Raw genomic sequence first — 23150 nt, forward strand, 5'->3', positions numbered from 1 at the left:
TCTAACTACAATATACCTTACACGCGTCTATATATAAATATAACAAGTGTCATTTATCAAACACGGTTCTACAGGGAATCTCTAAGTTTCATAAAATCGCACCAAACTAAATATTAAGTTTGCTTTCGTGTTGGCTAGAAAGTTAACGGACTCACTCGGCTCCGGCTACGACCAGGAAGTGGTGTGGTCTCTATAGTGACGCTGCCGGGGCGGGAATTTCCTGCGTGGCCAGCGTGAGGGGGTGCGTGCGTAAGTCCCTGGTAACAAACACGTCAAAATGGCAAAGTTGTGTGGAGTAGCACAGCAGGCTCTCTGAGTACTGTGACACCTACCTACCTGCATGTGCATGTGTATGTGTATGTGTGTGCGACCACAGTCAATACAGTCATATAAGGTCGGTGAACAAGCAGGGGTCGGCTGTGTGGATGAAAGTAAGCCTGCATCAAGTTAAAGCAATGTTGTGTTGCTAGAGTAGCTCGTCTTAAGGCTAAGTTAACTGGTAGCTAATTAAGCTGTTATTGTATGTAGTAGCAATGATAAAAGTCTGACAGTAGTTCTTTGGAGGAAAGAGCTCATACTGACTAACTGTTGTGTTGGCACAATTTGTCTGAATACACAACTTCTTTTGTCAACATCCTGTATTGGTAGGTGGAATAATCTGCTATGCTTTGATGTAAACTGTGTCCTCATCCACTGTGAGCCACCATGAGTTTAGCTCTTCATGATCTGCTGGTCTGCTGCAAGGGCCTGGAGAGTGACAAAGTCACAGAGAGGAAGGTAATCACACTAACACATACACCATGACATAAGATGCTGTATATAGTTTGATTATAGTTTATTGTAAAAATGCAGTGTAGATATGTTTTATATGCAACTATATATTAACACTTGTGATGTGTCCTCTATCTTTGCCTCCAGAAAGAAGCTGAAAACTTCAGACGGCTCCTTCGAAATCCAGAGGTTGTGCAGGAGTTAGATCGCACCTCAGTACCTAAAGCTAAAGGCTCCAAACAACTCACGTGGGATGCTATTTTCAGGTAATCTGCCTCTGGATATTTGCATTTTTATACATGTGCAATAAAATGGTTTTAGAGCCAATTTACAGGTTGTGTTCTGTTTTTTGTAATTCATGCACACTTCTTGCAAGTCTTTACATAAGCTTGCAACATTTACAACATTTTTAACCTTGCCTGCTCAGGCAATGGGCCGTGCTTGTTGCCAACATATCAGTTTAGTTTCACTTTCATTTCTTTGCATTCACAAATTAATACCAGTTGACTGCTGGGAATCTTACTGTGCCCTATAATCAAATGTAAGCCAAGTCTAAAATCCTCAAATCAAACTTTTGGTTGTGCCTTCTTCAGTTTTTTACCAGATGAAATAGCCTTGATGATTACACATCCTACATTGCTTTGCCTTGATGTATTTTTCCTGTGTCAGGTTTCTGCAGCGTTATGTCCAGAAGGAGACAGAAAACATCAAATCAAGTAAATCCAACGTCACATCGACGACACTGGCCCTACGGGAAAAGAAGATGGCTGAAATGTGCAGTTTGATTAAATATTTCATCAGCTATGCAAACAAACGTAAGGACACCATCTTTGCACAATGTAGAGGTAGAAGAGAGAAAAAAAAGGCGTAATAACCTTTCTGTTCAGGAAGGCTTATTCATCTTAACTTATTTTCTTTAAGTTTTATGTTTTTAATGCTTTAGCACTTGAAAATTTGCTACAAATAAACATTTGGTCCAAACAAAAGTATTACTGTAAGTTGGTTACAATTTAGTGCACACATGCACAAGACATTTAGACCTCATTATTTATGTCAAATGTCAGTGAGGGTATTTGTGTGAATGTTATAATAATCTTTCATTACTGAACCTAACTCATTCATCTGAGTTGGAATCCATTTAAATGTACCGGAGGGACTGAAGTATAATGGTCGGTCTCTCTCTCTCTGCAGGCGGGCCTCGTCTGAAGTGCAGTGAGCTGCTCAGACATGTGATGGAGGTGTTGCAGAATCCATTCAGCTGTTCAGCCTATGGAGAAAACTATAGCAGCCTCCTAGTGAAGGGCATCTTCTCTGTCCGCAAGTACTGGTGTGACATCACTCAAGAGCAGTGGCAGAGTCAGTGGGCTACTTATCTAAATAATGAAAAAAAAAACATGTTTAATCATGGTACATGTTAACAGCGATAATTGTACTGTATTTGTACTTTTGTTGATCACTGAATCCCCCTCGGTCTATTTTTATGATCATAGGTCTTTTGAACTTGTACTGTGGCCTGTTCAGCTCTTCGTGTAAATCCATCAACCGCGTCTTGGTGAGCAGAGTCGTCTACACGGTGGTGAAGGGCTGCTGCATGCAGTGTGATGGATTCAACAACACCCTGTTCAGCTTCTTCTCCAAAGCATTGCTAAACACCAGGTACAGACTTCTTAAACTTCATCCCAACTTGCTGGTAGACAATAACATTAGTTAAATGTATTCATGTAAGTGGGACACACTTGGTATTTTAAATGGACTGTCATGATCCTAACAGGCAGGAGAAACACTTGACTGTTTTGGAGCACCTTGTCTCGGCTCTCAACATCTTCTTGAGATCTGCGGCCATGAACTGCCGGCTGAGGGTGTGTCAACTGGGAGAAGAGCTTCTACCTTCTTTACTGTACGTCTGGGCAGATATGAGGCCCAGTGCTGCCCTCAAAGAGGAGATTGTGGAGTTCTTCAATCTGCAAATTTGTGTCCACCACCCTAAAGGAGCCAAGACTCAGGACACAGGTAGATTCTCTGTTATTTTGAAAAGATGTTTGTAGGATTTTACCATTTCTGTCTGGAAAGGTTTGGACAGATTCAACATACAGAACGTTTTCTTTGGTGCTACAATATTCAGCTTTGTTACAACCTCTAATGTTTAGGGAAACTTAAATAATTAAAAAAAAAAGATAAGACTGAAACTGCAGAAATTGAAGCAAATAAGGCATCAGGGAGAGCAAAAAAAAAAACCGTACAAGGCTACCTCAAAGTTACCCTAAAGCTCAACAGAACTGTATCCACAACAAACAGCTCTGTGGCTAAAGGCACACTGGTACGAGGCTTGATATACAGCTCCACTGACGAGGAGTGGGTGATCCAAGCATTCAGAAAGGGCGTGGCAGACCTGAAACACAGAGAGACAGATCTCTTCCAAAAAGAGGCCAGGGGGAAGCCAGTGGATGTTACAAACTTCTAAAGAGATATGATGAGGGATTTATTCCTAGAGACCTCTGATGCTTTAAAGAGAAATTAATACATTTTATGAAAAAATGTCCAAGAAGATTTTTTTTTCCGAAAGAGTGACTCGAAATCTATTGTATTTATGTCTCAAAACAAATTGTGATTAATTTTCTGTTGACTGACTTATTAGTTAATCAACTATTTGTTTCAACTCTAAAATTATTGTAGTTTGCTTTGGAAAATGGTTGGTTTAAAAGTAATAGATTAAAACATGCTAAAGCACTGTTGTAGTCACATAACAAATCAACAAAAAGCCCATTGTTTCTCATCTCATATTTTAGGAGCTCATGCTGAGGACTGGACGAAGTGGAGGAGTTTGCTGTACAATCTGTACGATGCTTTGGTTCGAGAAATCAGCCATATAGGCAGCAGAGGGAAGTACGTTACAGGCACGAGACACATAGCCGTCAAAGACAATCTCATCGAGCTCACAGCTGACATCTGTCACCAGGTAAGAGACAACATCTCACTCTATTGTCGTATCAGTCAAAGGACCACTCAGAGAAAATTACACTTTAGCTTGAATTAAAAGTTAAGGCAATTATATAAGTCGCAGAAATGAAGTTTTCTTGTCTTGTATTTGCTGCATGTTGTAGCTGTTCAGCGATGACAATGACATCCAGATCTTGGAGGTGACGCAGGCTTCCCTCAGAGTCACCCAGATGGGCAGTCCCACCCATGGAACACCCAACAAGCGACGGCGCATCGAACTGGGTTGGGAGGTCCTCCGGGACCATCTGCAGTGTCAGCAGAGTGACTTTGATATCATACCATGGTATGAAAATCACAACACAATTAATAAGAAAACATTTTGATGGTAAACTAAAAAGTGCTGCATACAATTTTATTTTATTTTTCTGATAAAGATGTTCTGTATATGAAGTAAAATATAACCTGAGATATTATATCCTGTTGTTTCTCTGACTGTAACCACTTGAGATCAAAGATCATGTAAAGTATTTCAATTTTATTTTTGCCTTTAAGGCTTCAGATCACTGCAGTGCTCACCTCTAAGTACCCGTCCATGGTGCCCGGCCGGGAGCTGGTTCAGCTACTGTCAGTGTTGTACCAGCTCCTAGCAGAGCAGCGTAGAGGAGAGAGAGGGCCCTACGTGCTGCGCTGTATGAAGGAGGTGGCCCGATGCCAAGCCTGCTACCCAGAGAGGGTCCAGGTCCACAAGGCAGAGCTGGACAGGCTGTGGGGTCGAGTGTGGGCCCTGGCCCTGCGAGGCGTCAGTTCACCCCAGATGGAGGCCCTCAGCCTGGACCTGCTGGCCTCCATTGTCCAAGGCGGACTGATCAATATGGACAGAGAGTTCTGGAAACTCTTCTCTGGATCAGCATGCAAACCGTCCCAGTGAGCCTTTTCTCATTGTGCAACATTAAAGCACTTCATTGTATTTAATGTGCAGCTGCATCTGTGTGTGCATACATTTCTTCACTTGCTCTTTTTCTAACTATACACAGGAGTGCCGCACTCTGTCTAGCCCAGGCCCTGCTGAAGTGTTTGGTCCCTAAGAGTCTCATCTCGAGCTCAGGCTGGGACTCTACGGGGGTCACTGATGGATCTGGGTCATTCAACCTGAAGGAGACCCTCATAGGCTGGCTTCTAATGACGGATCAGAGCGACGAGATGGAGGATAGCTCCCGACCTCACCCCATCATCTGCAGGTTTGGCACTTTTTTTTTCTCCCCAACAGATGTACACTCTCATTTTCTTTCCTTTTCTTTGACATTTCTCTGTTAAAGTAAATACTGTTTTGCCTTTGTTTAAACTGATGATTTGTTATGGTCCTCTGTGCAGAGATTTTCCTCACAATCTTATAGCAAACATCCTGGTGTCCCTGACTTTGAAAGACACCAGAGCTGGCCTGAAGTTCCTGCTGAGTGCTGACAGAGTTGAGAGGTGAGGGGACAGATGAGAGAGTAGGACACTAGAAACATTTGTATGATTTTAAAAGTTCCATAAAAAATCCATATTTTAGTAGTTTCCTGGCATCGTCATGTTGTTTGGAATAAAAATAAATTAGTTTGAATTACTTTTTTATTTTTAGTGCCTTTTTTCAAGAACGAGTATCGCTTAGTGACCGAGACAACCTGGAGGAGATTGAGAGGCTGTACTTGCAGTTCAGCTTCAACACGCTGCCCTCAGATATCCAAGGGAGTGACGAGACGGTGAAGGGGACACAGACTGATGGCCAGTTCACTGCTGTCCCCAGCCTCAAAAACAAGTTGGAGCAGTCGGTGCTTTGTGTGGCTGACAACCTGCTCAACTGCTACTCACCTGATGTGAGTGGAGGTTAATACCTGTTTCTTCATGTGTTATATCTGTCTGTACGGTTGTCATAGTAACAAAGTGTGTTTTTTTTTTTCTGATTCAACCTCTGCAGTCTCAGTCCACCCCTCCAGAGTGTCTGGTGCGCTGTTTCAGTCTGCTGACTGGTGTTCTAGCAGGTTATGTCTCCACTGGTTTTCTGACTGAGGAGGAAGCCTGCCGCTCACAGCTCTTCACTAAAGCTAAGGTATACATTCAAACTTGTGTTACTCCATCTGGTAAATGCATGTAATAATATCAGCTAGCTGTTTTGAATATTTCTTCTAGTCCATGTTAAATATGCAGTTTTGTATCATGAATGATTAAGTTGTTGGTGTGTTTTTGTCACCAGGCTGTGGCCCAGGACTTCAGCGGCTTTGTCTCTAGTGTGAAAGTGAAGATGACAGAAGAAGGGACCATGACCACGCTGAGGTCCGTCATGAAGCTCTGCACACTGTCCGCCACAATAAGAAACGAGGTCAAACAAGCCTTCATCTTTGCATGTTTTTGTCATCATCATGAAAAATACAGAATTTTTAAATCTAGCTCAACAGTTTAAGGAGAATCCAGTCGTTAACTTTCCTCTGCACTTGTTGCTATCTAGATTTTAAGACTCTGTTTCATCCTTTATTTTCTCTCCTGCAGGATGATTTCTCCTCTAGTCTGTTCAGAATGATTCTGCCGGCCAGTCTCCTCAGTGACATGGCAGAGATCTGCAAACTCTTGGTAATGGACAGATGTAGAGCTGCATGTAGCACATTCAAGATGTGTAAGAAAAAAGTAAGCAGAGAGCCTGCTCACTGAATTAGTTTTATGTCCTTGTCTCCACAGCTCAACAGTGTTTCTAAGAAAGTAAATGTTTTGGATGAAGACGATCATATGGATGATGACTGGGACATGACCAGAACTCAACAAGGGGACGACATTGACCTGTTTGAAGATGGTGAAGAGTCTCATAGCGGCAGCAATGGGAACCACAGACAGAAGGGAGAAAACACTGATGCTGCCTGTGGGCCAGGTAAGCAGCAATTTCTAGTGCTTTGCTTTAGATTAAAAATACTAAAAATACTACCAAGTCTTTAGTAGAAAAATATTTAACAATTTCACTACTAAATTAAACATTGCACAGGATCCAGTGTGTTTGAAATTTGTGCTCATAGGCAGAGGCCTACTAACATCAATTAGAGCAGTGGAATCCCAACCTTTTTGTTGAGGGACCCATATTTTTACCCTTGTAAACTTTGGTTGTTGTTGCACAAATCTTCAATCATTTTCGTCATTATGAGTCTGCCCATATTTTGCGCGGATTGCACTGATAAATTAATAAATTACTTTTCTTGGCTTTTTACTCACGAAGCTCTTATTGCACGTACAGCAACGTAACGAGTTTACTTGTGTCTCTTCTCCCTGACGCTTTACATTTCTCCATAAGCTCCCTGTTTAAGTTGCTAGCTAACCTCCATGTATACTGCAGGAGGGATGTTCACGTTACACATGCCCTCATCCTCGCGATATATTTAACACATTAAAATGATTACACCCCTTAAAATCAAGAAGGCTTCGCGACTCCCGGTGGGAATCACTGAATTAGAGGATGTTCAAGATTAAACTATGTCACATATCGCTGGAGTTGGGGAAACCAGATGCCAAACAACAGACTTATGAAACCTCATGCTATCTTCAGCTGAACTTGAGAATATATTTAGCATGTATATAGCATGTGGCCGTTGCTTTAAGTTAGGATACGTTCACGTTTTTCAATTGTATCAGTTGATCATAGGTAGATGAATCACGGTTCTCTCTTCTACAGGTGCAAAAAGCCTGTTAGCAGACGATCACCTGGCCCACCAGGACCTGGCTTTCCTTGCGATCCTGGAGTTCCTGTGTGAGTGCGGCTCTGTCCAGCCCGTCCCCGGCCAACTTTTCAAACCGCAGGAGGTACGGCGCCGGCTGCTGCTGCTGGTAGAGCAGATCGACTTCAGCAAAGCCCTGCACCTCAACATGGTGGGTAGCAGTTAATGTGAAAGATGTGGTGGCAGGTGGCAATGATGGCTCAGGTGCTGAACACAAACGTCTGGTTCTCTTACAGTATCTCGTCCTGTTGAAGAAGCTTCCTGTTGAGGACACTCTCTCTCCAGAGGATTTTGACTCGTTGCTTCGTCCTCTGGCGTAAGGAAATCTTTCTGCTGCACAAATTCACTTTGTTGCTGATAAAGCAGGTTAATAATAACCATGTTGTGCTCAGAGCAACATAAAATATTCTAATGATGATGTTTAAACCTTAATGATGTCTTAAACAATGCACTGATTTTTGTATTAAAACCTAATAATCTTTTCATTTAGTTCACCTAACTTTTTGTGCTGCGTCTACAGGGACCTGTGTTCTATGTACCGTCAGGACCAAGAGATCTGCGCTGCTGTGCTTCTGGGTTTATTGCCCTCCATCAGGAGTTTAGGGAGGACCCAACACACCTCAGATGAGATGAGACATGTGCAAGGATCCCTGCTACAAGTGGTGTCTGGGTTCTGGTTAGTAGCGTACTGTATTGTTACACAATGGACATTTGCTATAGGAGCCTTTTAGTCTTTAACAAATGAAGATGAAGATCTTGCTAAAGAAGTCATGTCAAATGACAGTTAACTTAGGTTTATATGATTGTGATTCAGTTACTGACTCTAACTCAACCCCTGTGCTGTGTTTTAGTATCCTGAGTCAGTCGGGAAAATGCATGGCAACAGTGCGAGCTGCTTTAGTGCAGTGTCTGGTGGCCTTGCTGGAGGTAAGTTCTTACAGAGGTTTTCTTGACAATTTATGACAATTCATAAAAATTTGAGGGATGAAATTATATTAAATAGTGACGAAAGTCTCTTGAGGACCACTTATCGTTAACATATTAGAACAAAGTCTAACCCTCTTGTCAACTTTTCTGCATATTCTCATTCTCCTCTTTGCCAGGCTGACCCTTGTTGTAAGTGGGCAGTCCTGAGTCTCAGAGGTGCTGACAGAGAGGAGGAGCGTCCAGTGTCCATCTTCCTTCCATCTCACCTTGCAGATGCTCATCACCAAGTCCGCATGCTTGTAGCCATGTCAGCAGAAAGGTATGTTTTACCTGGGAGCTGACTTATAATTACTGATAATGTATCAGAATATGTTTTCTTCACACATGTCCATCACATATAAAATCTAAACATGATTAAAAAATGATAGGAAAACTACATTTAATCATTTTAGTTTTCATTACTCTGCTTTGTATCCAGGTTGTTCCTGGAGATGAAACATGAGCATCCAGATAGGAGGAAGATGTTGCCATTAAAACACCAGCAGGCGGCGTTTGAGAACATTTACCTGAAAGCTCAGGAGGGAATGAAGCTCCCAGTAAGATCATTGAATGTTCCCACAAATCAGTTAATTGTGTCTACATTTCCACATCTCTTTGACTTTCTGCATGTTTCCTGTTGTTTGTTTTGCATGTGTTATTTCTGTCTGGGATCAAAAACAGAAAAGCAGCTCCTCTGATGACCAGCAGGATGAAATCTTCAACCGCCAGGCCACGCTTTTGAAGAGTTTGTCTATTGTGCTCTGTTGTAGTCCAGTCTGTGAAAAACAGTCCCTGTTTGCCCTCTTTCAGTCCTACAAGGAAAACAATATAGAGGAACAGCTTATTAAAAAGGTAACAGCTTCATACTATTTTCATCTACAAGATCTGTCTTTATAGCCTCAGGCAATGTACATGTCCCAATCATTTAATAAGTAAAGCATCTGATATGGCAGCTGGTATGTTTCAGTTTGAGCCTAAATGTTCATTTATATATCAAAAGGTTTCTCTTTAAGAGTGAGATGAGATGTTTTTGTCCTTTCCTTTACAGATGTTGTGCAGTGTATCCAGAGTGCTGGGTTACAGGAGCGTGAAAACATTTGTCAGCTCTCACCTGTACTACTTGGTAGCTGAGTGGCTCTCACAGAGACAGTCTGATGACCGCTACACTCTCGGATCTTTCCCCTACACACTCCTAGACCATGACTCTGTCAAAGATTTCTATAAGTGAGGAAGCAGACTTGTCCTTTCAGTATTATGTAGTGATCCTAAACTGAGTGAAAAGTTTGGAAATTACACAAAACATCAAACTAATTTAATGATGAACAAGCACTCGGTTATAATATCCTTGTTGTGCCCTCTTGTAGCTCCTCTTACCAGGTACTGATCCCCCACCTGGTCTTCCTGGATGACTTTGAGCAGGTGAAGTCTATCGGCAGGTGTCTTGAGAAGGACTGGAAAGAGCTGCTGGCCGACTGCTTCCCCAAGATCATGGTCAACATCCTGCCATACTTTGCCTTGTCTGGACAAGACGCACAAGTGGCAGAGCAGAGAGAGAATGCCCACAAGGTGTACGACCTGCTCAAGGATGCCAACTGTCTGGGCAAACAGGTAAAAACTGCTGTGTAACTTTTAGCCTACATGTAGATCTGGCAGATTTAATAGACTGTTTTACATGTGTGGCACGTTTCCACAGCAAATCGACAGCCTGATCCACAGTAACCTGGCGGACATAGTGGTAGAACTGCTGATGACTCTGTACGAAGGAAGTGGAGCTGAAGGAGACAGAGAGAACCTGAAATGCTTCATAGGGTAATGATAATAATATTTTGAATTAATTAATTTGGTTTGTTAGTTTATTCATGAAATAGTTAATCAGTTATCTGATAGTTATTTTTTTTGTTTAACCTTTTCAGGGAACTGGACCCTTTACCAAACCCACCATACTTCAACTCCTATGTCATCAAAGCTACACTGGACTACCTCAGCAAATGCCACAGTGCCAACCACAAGTCACTGGTGGCCATTCTGTCAAAAACTCCGGTAAGATGTTTGAGTTATGTGAGATTTTTTTTTGGTCTTTTAACTGTTACAACCTGCTTAACTGTTTTTGTTGTTTATGATGGTCTCACAGTTGTCCTCCGTTTTGTTTACCATAGATATCCATTCAGAAGATTCTGCTGGCAGTGTGTGAAAGGGCAGATGAGACGACCAACAGCTATGAACGCCACCGCATCCTCCTGATGTATCACCTTTTTGTCAACCTGCTGCTCCGGGAGGTGAAGGACGGTCTAGGAGGAGCGTGGGCCTTCGTCCTCAGGGACATCATCTACACACTCATCCACCATATCAACAGCAGGTCGGTGAACACAAACACTCAAAGGTGGATTAATACATGCACACTGTACATACAGTATAGTATCACACAGACTGTATACGCACAAACTGAAGTCGGTATCGTCTGTTCCGTCTTCCTCGACAATATCAAGCCAGTTTGTGTTTCTCTCACTCGCAGACCAGCTCAGTGTGATGAGGTCTCTACACGAAGCCTGTCTTTGTGCTGTGACCTGCTGACCTCCGTGTGTCGGGCAGCGCTGCAGTTCTGCGATGACGCTCTGGACTGTCACCTACAGGTCATTGTTGGGACTCTCACAGCTCAGGTGACGAGCCGGCCCGCTATCTCACAGCAGGTAAGTGACAGGTGGAAATGAATGATTTTGCTGTTTGGCATTCAGGTTGTATATATTATATTATGGTATAAGTACATATTCTATTAAATAGTTGAAACAAAACTATGCATGCATCTGTTTCCCAAAACTGCCACTAAACTGCCCCTAGAGTTCAGAGGTTCATTTTTGTTACTTCTCTCTGGCCCTGTAGGTGCTCAGTCTGTTGCTGTTTCTCGTGATAGAGAATCAGCAGAAGTTGAAGGAAGCCATCCGCAGGTTGGAGCCTTTTCCTAACCTCCCTGAATTCAGAGAGCTGCGGTCTGTACAGCACATGCTCAAATATGACAATGGGACGTTTACACTCAGACAGGTAATGGCAACAAAAACAAACAGTTGTAGAAAGAATCTTATATTCTACTACTAAACTAAACCCTCCTTTTGCCTCTTCTACAGGAGATATCCCACTTCCTGTCAGTGACATCCTGTGACTCCTTACCTCTGACCAGACTCGAGGGGCTAAAGGAGCTGACCAGGCAGCTGCATGACAACAAGGGACAGATCAGAGGGCTGCTCAAAGAGTGCCATGGTCTGTTGATAGATGGGGAATAATTTTCTATGTGTAAAAACCTTTATGTTGAATATATAATGTCTTCTAAATCCTGTCCTCTGTCCTCCTCAGCTGACCCTTCGGACAGTGTGCTTGTGAAGCTGGTTCTCAGCCTGCTGCAGCTCTGCAAACTGGCAGCCAACCACCCAGGAGGAGCTGATATTCTAGGTACACTGTCAATAGTGAGAAGTACTTCCTATAGCTACAGTATGCTTGTTCTCAGCCATGTCAGGACAGTTTTACAAGTACAATACACACATCTTTTCCTCCAGAGGCAGCAGGAAGTTGTCTGGGAGAACTGGGTCCAGTAGATTTCTCCACCATCGCCCTGCTTCACGGCAGAGACCCCCTCTACGAGAAAGCTGTGTCTCTCTTCACCTCCACTGAGTCACAGTGTGTTTACATCATCCTCAACTGCATGAACGACGCGCTCACTCAGCAGCGGTACGGCAAATCTTAAACCTCAGTAATCAAAATCGGTGAGTGTGGAAGGAGCGAGCTGTTTGCATTAATAATCGCTGAATTGTGTGTTTTGATTGCACGCCAGTATTGAGGTGAGGCAGGCAGCAGCTCAGTGTGTGAAGAACATCCTCGCCACTCAATCAGGGGTCGACTTCTGGGAGCAACACAAGGACAACAGAGACCCCATGCTGACCTACCTCAACCCCTTTAGAAAGGCCAAGAAGAAGGTTGGTTAGGGGTGTTTTTGCCCCATTTACACCATATGTGTGCACCCTCTAATAAAACATAACAACAGTAAACAGTTTATAGTGACGTTTAATCCACTTCGCTCTAAAAACCTTTAAAACACTGCTGTACTGCCTCAATTTGAATGTGCACGTGTGTATTACGGATTGTCACATCTGATCAGGTGGTGACTGTGACTGCCGAGGAGAGTTCGGAGGCCAAGGAGAAGCTGGAGAGCCAGGAGTTTTGGATTCCTCAGGCAGGCGGCCACAATGTCTGGCTGAAGGCTCTGTGCACGGCACTGCTGGACAGCGGAGGAGTCAGGAGTGAGGCTCTGCTGCTGTGTCGACCACTGTGTCTGGTGAGCACAGAAAGAACTGAAAGACTGTTCGCATCCTTTATTTCTGTTTCTGTGTTTATAAGAGTTTTGTGGATGAAATAGATTCTTCCAAAAAAAAAAAAAAGGATCAATATTTCCAGTAACAATAAGGGAGGTTAAATAGGGATTCAAGTATCTACATCTTTGGTTGTTTTTAAATGTTAAATGTGGTTTACGTATACCTAGTCAGCTCTGGTTCAAAGCAAAAAGCAGCTACAGTCGAGGTGAGTCTTCATCGTGTCAGTATGTAATCCAGAGCTCCAGATCTAATCGTGCCTGTCTACCCCCCACTGGCTCTAGGTGAGAGTGGACTGCTGTCAGACGTTGCTGCCCCTCATCATCCACTCCATCCTGCTGGACGACTCGGATGGCTCGTGGAGAGAATTGCTCTCCTCTCACATCCAGGACTTCTTCAGTTTTTGTTGCAGAAGCGCTCAGGCCTCCAGCCGCTCCGCCACACCCTTCAACTCTGACTCTGGTAAAAAATAATGTCATATAGAAAAGATATTTAACAATAATGATCATTTATTGTCCTCTTCACCTTCTTAGTTTGGCATGTATGTGATTCAGTCTTTATGTTTTTTGTGAACTATTTGTGATAAGTGTTAATTGTTCCTTACAGAGTCAGATACTGCGAGCCAAGGTTTGTATGACAAGGCCTCACTGCGCACCATGCTGGCCGTTATTGACTATCTGAGACATCAGCAGAGACCACTGGAGTCTGCTAGGTTTGTATTTTTTATTGTAATAAAATATGCTTTCAGATAAAAGTGTTTTTGAATCTTGATGCCTGTTCTTCTTGTGGAGAAAATAAACTCTGTATCTGTCTTCCAGCACCTCCTGTGGTACAGTGTGTCACTCAAACTTCTGGCTGGAGCTGAACTATCTGGAGGTGGCTAAAGCTGCTCAATCCTGCTCAGCTCACTTCACCGCTCTTCTCTACACTGAGATCTATGTGGACAAAATCAAAGCTAACATGGAGGAAAGTCGCAGGTATTCATGAGTTCAATTATTTTATCTCATTATTTGCTGTTTTTCTATGAACCCTGCTGAGGTCATTGCATTAAAACACAGGTCGGTGAGTTTGAGAATATTGACCAAAGTTTTTGTTTTCATATCATGTTAAATCTGCATATCTTTATTTTATTTTATTTATGTCTATTTTAAATTATTATGTAATTATAATGTGTTTTTTTTTTAAGAAAAGTTGGGGAAATGTCTTAGGCTGCTATGTTAAACACCCCAAAAAAGTTGTTTTCTTATCATTTACTTTATCAAAAGCATGTCTGAATCATTTTTCTTGGTTAATGTATTTCTGTCTGATCTGCAGAACCAAGTCCAGAGTGACTCGCAAGATCAATTTTGAGGACAATAGCCAGAACTTCACCATCTCCAGCCTGATTGAGAGAAGCATGGAAGACACCAATATCAGTCTGCAGGTCAGTCCTTCATGTTAGATATGGATGTTGTATCACCTCTCATTTTCATATTTTATAATCATCAATTGTCTCACAAAGCAAATTATTTGAAATATTTAATAATACCAGCAAAGAAAAACAGTTCCAGTTTGATCTCTGATAATCAACTGGACATGTGATTTTCCATATTTAAACATGGATTCTCACATGAGCCTGTAAAATATCATGCGATCCAATACACAGTTGTTATAGTCATCATTTGTTCCTGTTTTCTCACTCTCTTACATGTTTGTAGGAGCTGCTGATTGAAGTCTATCGGAGCATTGGAGAGCCTGATAGTCTTTATGGCTGTGGAGGAGAGACGATGACCAGTCCACTGACAAGGTAATCAATAATCTAGTGATTAGACCTGCAGACATTATCACTTCTTTTCTCCGGTGCTGAATCGTCATCAGAATTAAAACTTTTATTTGTAATTTATAGAATTCGAACTTATGAGCATGAGGCCATGTGGGGTAAAGCTCTAACCTCATACGACCTTCACTCCACTCTGCCGGAAGTCACTCGACAAGTGGGAATTGTGGAGGTAAGTTAGTGAAAGATGCACATGGCAAGATGTGCAAACAAACAACAGATGACATGACATCAAATAGTCTAACACAGTCTCTATAATTTCATCCAACAGGGCCTACAGAACTTTGGTCTGAGCAGCATCCTCACTACCTATCTGAAAGGTCTGGAGAGTGAAGGGTTGGAGTGGGGAGCTGAGCTGAGAGAGCTCCGCTTCCAGGCCGCCTGGAGGAACACCCAGTGGGACTGCGACCTGTCAGAGAGGTGAGTGGAGGAGAGTGACAAAACTGCACAAAAATCAAGAGTAATCCATCATAGGATTAGAGGAAATCTCACTTGCCTTTTTTGATGTCTTTTTTTTTTTTATTCTCTCCAAATCACATTTGATACGTCAGGAGTGAAAAATCCAAACCCGGCTTCCATGAATCAGTGTTTTGTGGTCTGCAAGCATTAAGGGACAAGGAATTCTCCATACTTGAAGAAACTCTGAAACAGGCCAGGTACGGCAGGCATTTAGACACTCAGTTTTACCTCCAATGTAATGGAATTATGTTATTGTGGACATATTATTCGCCCATCTATGAGCTTGTGTGTTTCCACAGGGGTGCAGAAGTGGAGGAGCTGTGCAGAGGCAGTCTAGAGGCCGTGTCTTCTCTGTACCCAGCCCTCAGGAACCTGCAGAGCATCAGGGAGCTGGAGAGTGTTAAACAGCTCTTCTCTAGGTGATGGAAAAGTCAAAAATCAGCAACAATGTACAACAGAGAAATTGTGAATTTATGAATCCTAACTAATGTTTATTTTTTATTTACTGTATGTATCAGACGCTTCTCTGATGTTGCTCTGAGGGAAGTTTGCAGCCAGTGGCGGCAGCATTCCCAGCTGCTCACTGACAGCGACTTTGCATTGGTGGAACCCATTCTGGCTGTTCGCTCTGTTGCCCAGAACACACTGATGTCCAGGGTGGGAGACCCAGACAGCAACCAGTATCTCACCTCTGTGGTCACTGAACACCTGATGGAGCTCTGCCAGCTGGCTCGTAAGGCAGGGAACACACAGGTAACATCTGAATGTTTGTGCGGTCAGACATAAGGAAACATTAACTTTTATTTCAACTACTAGGTACTAACGCTGTTGCAATCCATGTGTCCACTGTGTCCAGCTGGCAGAGCGGGCAGTGTTTCAGATGAAGCAGCATGGCGGCGGAGGGCCGTCGGCATCGTCACCTGTGTTGTCATGGCAACTGGAGGAGGCTCAGGTGTTCTGGGCAAAGGGAGAGCAGGGTCTGGCTCTGGGTCGGCTGAGAAAGATGATAAACAACCTTGAGGAAAAGGTCAGACACAAACACACAGACTCAAATCAAACTTTAATTATAGAACATCCCAGTTTTATTATGGAATCCAGTAATACACAAATACATCAGATTAATTCAAATGCATATTAGCCAAAATGTCAAGATTCTTCCTTTTAGTTATTCTTTTTTTTCTTCCATGTTGACCAGGTGGATTTCAATCCTGCTCTGGCCCCGGTCTACACCGAGTGCCTCAGACTGTGTGGCAACTGGCTGGCTGAGACCTGCCTGGAAAGTCCTGGAGTCATACTTGAGAAGTACCTGGAGAGGGTAAGAAGAAGCTAATAGTATCCAGATTACCTGGTTCAAGCCTTGTTGTTGTTGACAGGATTTCAGGATTCACCTCCACTGATTGTGACCGCATAACAGAGACCTATGAGAGGAACACACACACACACACACACACAGCCCAACGTATATGAATAATTTATTGATGTCCAAACCTCTCCAAATTCACAGTTTATATCCTTGGGCTATGGCAGATTTATATGGACAAAATTAAATAATTCATGTATTTGTGTGTGTGTGTGTGTGTGTGTGTGTGTGTGTATGTGTGCCTGAACTGTCAGGATTATTTTGACTCTAACTTCCTTTTATGAGAGTAGCTGGTAGCTTTCAGATTAGTAAAAGTCTCTCCTGTGATGTTCCGTCAGGCGGTGGAGGTGATCGAGGGCGAGTCGGGTGTGCAGGACTCAAGGCTGCAGAGTCAGCGGACTGAGGCCTTCCTGTCGCTGGCCCGCTTCTCAGACGCTCAGTACCAGAGCATCGACAAATATATGAACTCCTCTGAGTTTGAGAACAAGCAGGCCTTGCTTGAGAAGGCCAAAGAGGAAGTGGACTTGATGAAGGAACGTAAAGTAACGTCCAACAGGTATGCACTCTGGAAGAAGGTTTTTGGTTTACATGATTTGAAATTTTCTGCATGAGTATCCCTGATTGCAGCTGAAAGAAACCATGAAGTGTTTTCTCTATTGTCTCATTTGTTATCACAGGTACACAATAAAGGTGCAGAGAGAGCTGGAGCTGGATGAGAAGGCCCTGTCCAACCTGCAGGCAGACAGACAGCGTTTCCTGTGTAAGGCGGTGGAGAATTACATCCAGTGTCTGGAGCAAGGCGAGGAGCACGACACCTGGGTGTTCCGCCTGGCGTCGCTCTGGCTGGAAAATGCTGATGTGAAGGCCGTCAATGACATGATGAAGGTTAGCCAAAGACACCTGAGCTGATCATTATTTTTTTTGAAGACACAAGCTATTCTGATTAAAGATTTTTAACTTTAGTCTTTTCTTATTCCTTCTCTTATTTTGTATTTCAGAAAGGAGTGAAGAAGATTCCCTCCTATAAGTTTCTACCTCTCATGTATCAGCTGGCTGCTCGCATGGGAACCAAGATAGCAACTGGCGTTACAGAGGATGTGGGCTTCCATGACGTCCTCAATGACGTAATACATCACTTTGTTTATACTCAACAGTACATTAGCCTTTTTGATGACTTTCTTGATAACCAGAAGTCCAGAACCTGTTATTCCTATTCCTCAAAAACCCAAGTACAAGTAAATGCAATAATTGTATTGGTGGATAATAGTACACAATACAGGTGGAAAAATAAAGAAAGGATTTTGCTTCTACTGCTGATTCAGTTGTTTTTCTCTCCTCACAGGTGATCTGCCGTTCGTCTCTCGAGCACCCCCATCACACACTCTTCATCATCTTCGCCTTGGTGAACGCCAACAAAGACGAGAACTTTTGCAGAACCCGCCTGTCAAAGAGCGCTCCACGGCAGCCGTCACAATTTGACCTGGTGGGACTTTTGTCAAATGAGGCTCATTTCCTCCTATTGACATTTCTGATCTTATCAGATTCTCATATTTCATATTAGATATTAGGGCATGATTCTGTGTTTCACACATGGCTTGAACAGGACAAATGTTCATGATGTAGAAATACATTACAGACAGAGTATGCTAAAAGTTTTTACTTATATGAATATGTGAAATAGCAAAGTAAAAAGAAGTGATAAGAAGAAAAAAATGGTAATGTCAAGTTTCCTTTCCGTATAGTGATGTGAGTAAATTTCCCAACGCTGCCTGAAGTTTAAAGCACTTTGATAAGTAAGAACCCTCAGTTCTGTTTTACAAGTCAAGTTTTCCTCATGTAGGAGCGTTCGGATGTGGCCCGGAAGATCATTACTGCGATCAGGAAAAAGAGAGGCCAGATGATACGAGGTATCGAGCGTCTCTGTGACGCTTACATCACTCTGGCTTATATGGACGCCAGCAGGCACAAGACTGAGAAGAGTGAGTAAAGCACACTCTGCTTTTTTGTGAATGGGATTTATCCTGATGCTCCTCAGCACTTGTTAAGTTAATTTTCTGATATAGAAATGTTCATTGTCCTACGTGGACAGTGAAGAGATTGTGGAGGTGGTGACTACATTATTTAGTTTGATTGGGGAAAGTGTCTCTTTTTTTTTTTCTTTTAATTGTGTGTGTCATACATCCAGATGTTTGTCCTCCTTTGTTTTAAATATAGAGGCTCTTCCTATCCCTGCTGATCAGCCCATCATGCAAATCAAGGACCTGGACGAGGTTGTCATCCCCACAATGGAAATCAAGGTGCAAAGAATGATGAAGCTTCTCAACTTTCAGTATAACCAGAGGGCACTTCTGTGTACAATGGAAGATCAGCAGAGGATTTACTTAGTTTGATTGACCCATTTAATTTCAGTTGGCTGAAATCCTGTTGAATGAAACTAATATAGATTTCAACTCAAAAACAGATTTCATGTTGATATAAATAGTATGAATCTTTTAAAGTTTTTGGTTTTGGCTGCTTTCTAAAGTTCAGAAGGAATGCTATTATTCTTGACTTATAATCACGATTTTAGATCATTCTGTTGTTGTAATGATAACAAGAGTTATTTAATTGTGTGAGTAGGTTGATCCGTCTGGTCGCTATGACAACTTGGTGACAGTCAGATCTTTCTTGCCCCACTATCATCTGGCCGGAGGAGTCAACCTGCCCAAGATCATCGACTGTGTTGGCTCTGACGGCAAGAGCAGGAGACAGCTGGTCAAGGTGTGTGCGCGTGTGTGTGTGTGTGTATGTGTGTGTGTGTGTGTAAGTGTGTGTGTGTGTGTGTGTAAGTGTTCTGCCTTTGATGCCCAGTTTGTACCAACATGTACAAAGACATTTGTTCTTTCTCTTGTATGTGTGCTAGTTCTTAAACACATATTTGCTCTTTGAAGCCAAAGCTGCTGTCAGATGTGATTAAAGTCCGACCAGCCGCTCAGCTTTAACTGTGACCTCAGTTCTTTTCCATTTCATCTTGACTCATGGTAATGATTAATCCTGTTTTTTGTGCTGGAACAAATACAAAAGTTTGTTGGGTTACAAACATGCTTTCACACCTTTGTTATGGGGACATTCTTTAGGGGACCACAGGTGTGTTAGTGTGTGTTTGTGTTTACGGAAACACTTGTTCCAGGCTAATAATAGACACTTACAAGTCACTGTTAGGCTAATAATTCACTATTAGACATTGAGTCATGGTGAAATCTTTAAATTGTATTTATACATCAACATGCTCTTAATATGACTATTTGATGTATTTTTTATTTGGCATAGTGTAAAAAAAAATATGCCTAAACATGAAAATTATAAGAATCACATTTAAGACTTTCCAGTGCTGGAAAATGCATCGATCGGCTCTTTAGTTCATGAAAATGAGATTCAGAATGAGTCTCTGAATAGTCCCTGGCTTCTTTATGTTCCTTCACCTTTGCCCTCTCTGTGGGAACAGGGCCAGGACGACCTGCGGCAGGATGCAGTGATGCAGCAGGTCTTCAGCATGTGCTCCATGCTGCTACAGCGCAAAATGGACACTCGCAAGAGGAAGCTCAACATCAGACGATACAAGGTTACACACCTTATTAACTGGCTTCTTTTTCCTTCAAAGAGAATAATAAATCAAGTCTTTGTTGTTCTGTTCTATATTTTCGTTGATCTTAGTGTTGAACTTGTATTTTTCCTTGTTTTGTTGAACTAAAGTAGCACAGCTGTTGAAATGCATTGAATTGCTATGATGAGAGACTTTACTCCTACTTCATCCCAGGTGGTGCCGTTCTCACAGCGTAGTGGCGTGCTAGAGTGGTGCTCCGGCACGGTGCCCATCGGAGAGTTTCTGGTGGATCCCAATAAAGGAGCCCACAGACGCTTCCGACCTCAAGACTGGACCAACCTGTCCTGCCGCAAGAAGATGATGGTACTGCTCAGGTTTACTCTATTCAGCACTCTGTGATGTTAAACTCTCAAACATACAAAAAAAACACCCTAACCCTTTTACTCTGTTGTGCTTTCATTGTAGGAGGCACAGAGGCTTGCGTTTGATGAGAAGCTTCAGGTCTACAGCGAAGTGTGCAGGAACTTCAGGCCGGTCTTCAGATATTTTTGCATGGAGCGGTTCCTGGACCCCGCAGTGTGGATGGAGAAACGGCTCGCTTACACCCGCAGCGTGGCCACCTCCTCTATAGGTAAAGCCTCACGTATTGAAACACACACAATGGCACAATGTTGGGTCGTATTTTGATCATGTGGATTGAAACAATATCTTTGGGCTTGAGGAAGAGGAACTTGTTGTTGTTGTTGTTTTCTTGTTGATTACATCTGTTGAAAATCTGCTTTTGATGCAGACACTGGATTACTCACCAACGCTCTGTTCTGTACCCACAGTTGGCTACATCGTGGGCCTCGGTGACAGACACATCCAGAACATCCTGATCGATGAGCAGACTGCTGAACTGGTGCACATTGATTTAGGTAAAATCATTGTCATTCAGTTAATTGATGTAAACAGAAGAGTTCAGCGGGACAGTGGCTGTTACCAAGCAACGTTAAAGCACTTATAATATAGCAGCATCATAACCAGTCACTCTTTATTTTCCTTTTCATACTTTTCATCTCCAGGTGTAGCCTTTGAGCAGGGGAAGATCCTCCCCACCCCCGAGACCGTCCCCTTCAGGCTCTCCAGAGACATTGTGGACGGGATGGGCATCACTGGAGTGGAGGGAGTTTTTAGGAGGTGACGAGGAAATCATACTGTGCTCTGATATTGTTGTCCCATAACATTTCTCATGGTTTCTGTATGTTGTGTTTGTTTGCTCTTATGTTGATTTATGTGTCTGAATTAGCAGAAAACAGACGGCTTTGTTGTTTCATAGGTTGTTTCTTTTCATCATGTTTTGTGATGATAATTTGTCATGTCTTAATACAGGAGTTATTTTGTGTGTTTTAACTTCAAAATTACTGCTAACAATTTTCCAAAGCATACTGAAGTTTTAAGATTGATTGCACTATTTCACTACTGTATAAAACGTAATATACAGATGCATGAAACATGTTTAAAAAAAACTATGATACCGGTACCAACGAGTACCCTTAAACTGACCATTTGTAACAAATTGTTTTCTTTGATCAGATGTTGTGAGAAGACCATGGAAGTGATGAGGAGCTCTCAAGAAGCTCTGCTGACTATTGTAGAGGTACCTTATCCACACACATACACACACACACACACACACACTGCCTCTCGTCCTTTATCAGCTCTTTTCACGTTCTTTTTTTTAACTTTATTTTAAGCAAACCTTTGTATGCATCTATGTGTTCGTGTGCTGGTTTACGTGCTGTAACAGGTGCTGCTGTACGACCCCTTGTTTGACTGGACCATGAACCCTCTGAAGGCCTTCTACCTGCAGCATGACGAGCAGCAGGAGCTCAATGCAACGCTCAGCTCCACGATGGGCGGAGATGATTTAGACAACCACCGTAAATCCAGGTGCTCCAGTAGGGGAGGGGTGACAGATGTGTACATGCACTTTATGAAAAACATATTTTATAATGGCTTGTCTTATTCATCACCTAATGCTCTTCCTCCTGCAGTGACAGTCAGAGCTTTAACAAAGTGGCAGAGCGGGTGCTGCTGCGGTTGCAGGAGAAGCTGAAGGGGGTGGAGGAGGGCACGGTGCTCAGCGAGGGGGGGCAAGTCAACCTGCTCATCCAACAGGCCATGGACCCCAAAAACCTCAGCAGACTGTTCCCAGGCTGGCAGGCCTGGGTGTAGAGGAGGAAAACTGAGTTCAAGTACACTTGGGCTGAAGTTCCTGTTTCAAGCAACAAGTGTACAAGAGACCTTTTCATTTCCTCTTTTATATTATAGATAGAGATAATTTGTCAATCTTTCTGTTCCTTTTGCCTGTCAAGTCATTTTCAAATTGCCACAGATACTTCAACCCCCAAAATAATGCTGCTTTTGTGAATCATTGAAGGCATCATACTGTATCGCCTCATAGTGGGAAAAAAGTGGAAAGGCAATATGCAAATGAGCTTCAGTGGTTTAAACTTAAAACATATTTTTCATATTTATTTCTCATGAAATATGAAGGCCACAGTTTTTATAACCCCATGTGTATATAGCAAAAACCAACAAATTAACACTATACTGTCCTTTTGATCATCCATTTCTGACACCCTTTGCACTATTAAGTCCATTTTACAAACTGCTTGTAGTTCTTACAAAACAGACTATACAATCAACCATTGTTTTGTAGCATAAAGCTGAAAATTACAAAATCCTGAAGGTATTTAAAGAGAGCAATAAACTGTGTGGCTGTGATGAGTCCAGTTAAGGGAACAACATGTTTGCTGTATCGGTTAGATTGTCTCTTTTTGTATTTTCCTGTAGGATGTGAATGTTTTCATACTTTTGGTTGTTATATTATCATCAATGAATCCCCAAAGACCTTTACCAAGAACACAGTACTTATGAAATACGCAACATGCCTTTTGAATAAACTGCGCTTCAAATGCTATTGACTAATTCCTAATAAGCCAGTTCCAGTTCAGCTGCTTTTGCTTTTTGTATTATTTTCACCTATTCAGTTTTTATACTATTTTGTAGGACTTCCCTGTCCTGTAAGAAAATGCTGCTCTTGAACATGATTGCTGTAAACATCTGTAAAGAATAAATGTTCTTCTTTTTTTTCTCAGAGTTGTGTTTTGACTGTTTACTAATT

The 23150-nt window shown here is 42.4% G+C and overlaps 1 protein-coding gene across 2 annotated transcripts; it reads left to right on the top strand.

The window, feature by feature from the left end:
* The first annotated feature begins 301 nt into the window (after positions 1-301).
* Positions 302-23117, top strand: atm (ATM serine/threonine kinase). 2 transcript variants are annotated; one of them, XM_062419473.1, is made up of 63 exons: positions 302-431; positions 649-777; positions 919-1037; positions 1441-1586; positions 1963-2127; positions 2262-2427; positions 2543-2781; positions 3558-3727; positions 3873-4051; positions 4261-4632; positions 4743-4946; positions 5080-5181; positions 5330-5564; positions 5666-5797; positions 5942-6067; positions 6235-6315; positions 6421-6607; positions 7400-7593; positions 7679-7758; positions 7963-8118; positions 8294-8369; positions 8546-8688; positions 8848-8965; positions 9090-9260; positions 9457-9632; positions 9773-10016; positions 10102-10217; positions 10322-10448; positions 10565-10764; positions 10921-11095; positions 11286-11444; positions 11528-11660; positions 11754-11849; positions 11954-12125; positions 12229-12370; positions 12553-12729; positions 13048-13225; positions 13370-13475; positions 13582-13740; positions 14078-14186; positions 14461-14549; positions 14649-14751; positions 14851-14999; positions 15131-15235; positions 15338-15457; positions 15557-15791; positions 15895-16065; positions 16234-16353; positions 16737-16954; positions 17076-17283; positions 17397-17522; positions 17741-17881; positions 18239-18377; positions 18613-18695; positions 19018-19158; positions 19883-19999; positions 20195-20344; positions 20447-20612; positions 20812-20898; positions 21046-21160; positions 21557-21620; positions 21771-21913; positions 22018-23117. In XM_062419473.1, the coding sequence occupies exons 2-63, from the start codon at positions 706-708 to the stop codon at positions 22196-22198; spliced, it is 9273 nt and encodes a 3090-aa protein (XP_062275457.1). In that variant the 5' UTR covers positions 302-431; positions 649-705; the 3' UTR covers positions 22199-23117. The 2 variants fall into 2 exon arrangements, 1 of the variants encoding a protein (XP_062275457.1); XR_009925183.1 differs by lacking the exons at positions 9457-9632; positions 9773-10016; positions 10102-10217; ... (34 more) ...; positions 21771-21913; positions 22018-23117 and having other exon boundaries at positions 8822-8965; positions 9090-9200.
* Positions 23118-23150: the final 33 nt, after the last annotated feature.

Source organism: Scomber scombrus, chromosome 5 (assembly GCF_963691925.1).
Source record: "Scomber scombrus chromosome 5, fScoSco1.1, whole genome shotgun sequence".
Classification (NCBI taxonomy): Eukaryota; Metazoa; Chordata; class Actinopteri; order Scombriformes; family Scombridae; genus Scomber; species Scomber scombrus.

Excerpts from the sequence above, each read along its gene's own strand:
- atm (XM_062419473.1), top strand. The coding sequence starts at position 706 with ATGAGTTTAGCTCTTCATGATCTGCTGGTCTGCTGCAAGGGCCTGGAG. Across the intron at positions 7,594-7,678 it reads AAGCCCTGCACCTCAACATG|TATCTCGTCCTGTTGAAGAA; the intron begins GTGGGTAGCAGT and ends GTTCTCTTACAG. Across the intron at positions 8,119-8,293 it reads CAAGTGGTGTCTGGGTTCTG|TATCCTGAGTCAGTCGGGAA; the intron begins GTTAGTAGCGTA and ends GCTGTGTTTTAG.